A 743-nucleotide genomic window follows, 5' to 3' on the forward strand; every position below is an offset into this window, starting at 1 on the left:
ATATATATATATATATAAGTGACCGTATTATGTCAGCTTTCATAATGCGTAAGTTTTGAACTTAGAAAATGCATAAAATCATTCGAATAACACCAGCAGCAGCAGCCGTAGCTGCAGCAGTAGTAGTAGTAGTAGTAGTAGTAGTAGTAGTAGTAGTAGTAGTAGTAGTAGTAGTAGTAGTACTCACACACCCAACCAACGTAGGCCATCGTGAGCAGCACAAAGTCGATATTTCTAAAATTCTTAGCTCCAATTGAAATTGATCGGCGTTCCACTACTGAATTTCTATGTAGTCTCTGCTTGTTTATAATGGTTTCATCTTTGATGCCACTTTTATCTGCTGGTGGAGGACTCTGCTAAAATTGATAAAATAACATATTCTTTACATAAAAAATTTAAACAAAGAGGTGCCCCAACATGGCCGCAGTCAAATGAGTGAAAGAAGTAAACGAATAAAAGAATAAAAATATCATTTCATACATCAAGGGTTTTACAAGGGTCTCCTGTCTATTTCGTGTATTGTTCGTTCATGCTTTTTCTTTTCGTTTCATGATACGGACAAGTATAATATCGAACACAGAAACAGTTTCGTAACTTGAAACATTTGAACGCGTATTATTTGTGGAGGGATATATTTTGTGCTGAGTCAATGGTGATAATTATACGAATATGAAATATCGTTAATTACGTTTTCCTAATTGACAAAAAAGAAAGAAAAATATTTCAGTGAATGTGTTTATGTT

General features: G+C 33.9%; 1 protein-coding gene across 2 annotated transcripts in view; it reads right to left on the reverse strand.

Moving 5' to 3' along the window:
- Positions 1–743, reverse strand: part of LOC106870291 (monocarboxylate transporter 9) — a 16,627-nt gene that overhangs the window by 5,268 nt on the left and 10,616 nt on the right. The window contains exons 1-2 of one of the 2 annotated variants that reach the window (XM_052975267.1): positions 481–613; positions 188–356 (exon numbers count right to left, since the gene is read on the reverse strand). In XM_052975267.1, the coding sequence (XP_052831227.1) occupies positions 188–209 (22 nt within the window). In that variant the 5' untranslated portion in view covers positions 210–356; positions 481–613. Of the gene's footprint in view, positions 1–187; positions 357–480; positions 614–743 lie in introns of those variants that run through there. The other variant, XM_052975266.1, reaches the window with a different exon arrangement.

Source organism: Octopus bimaculoides, chromosome 20, assembly GCF_001194135.2.
Source record: "Octopus bimaculoides isolate UCB-OBI-ISO-001 chromosome 20, ASM119413v2, whole genome shotgun sequence".
Classification (NCBI taxonomy): Eukaryota; Metazoa; Mollusca; class Cephalopoda; order Octopoda; family Octopodidae; genus Octopus; species Octopus bimaculoides.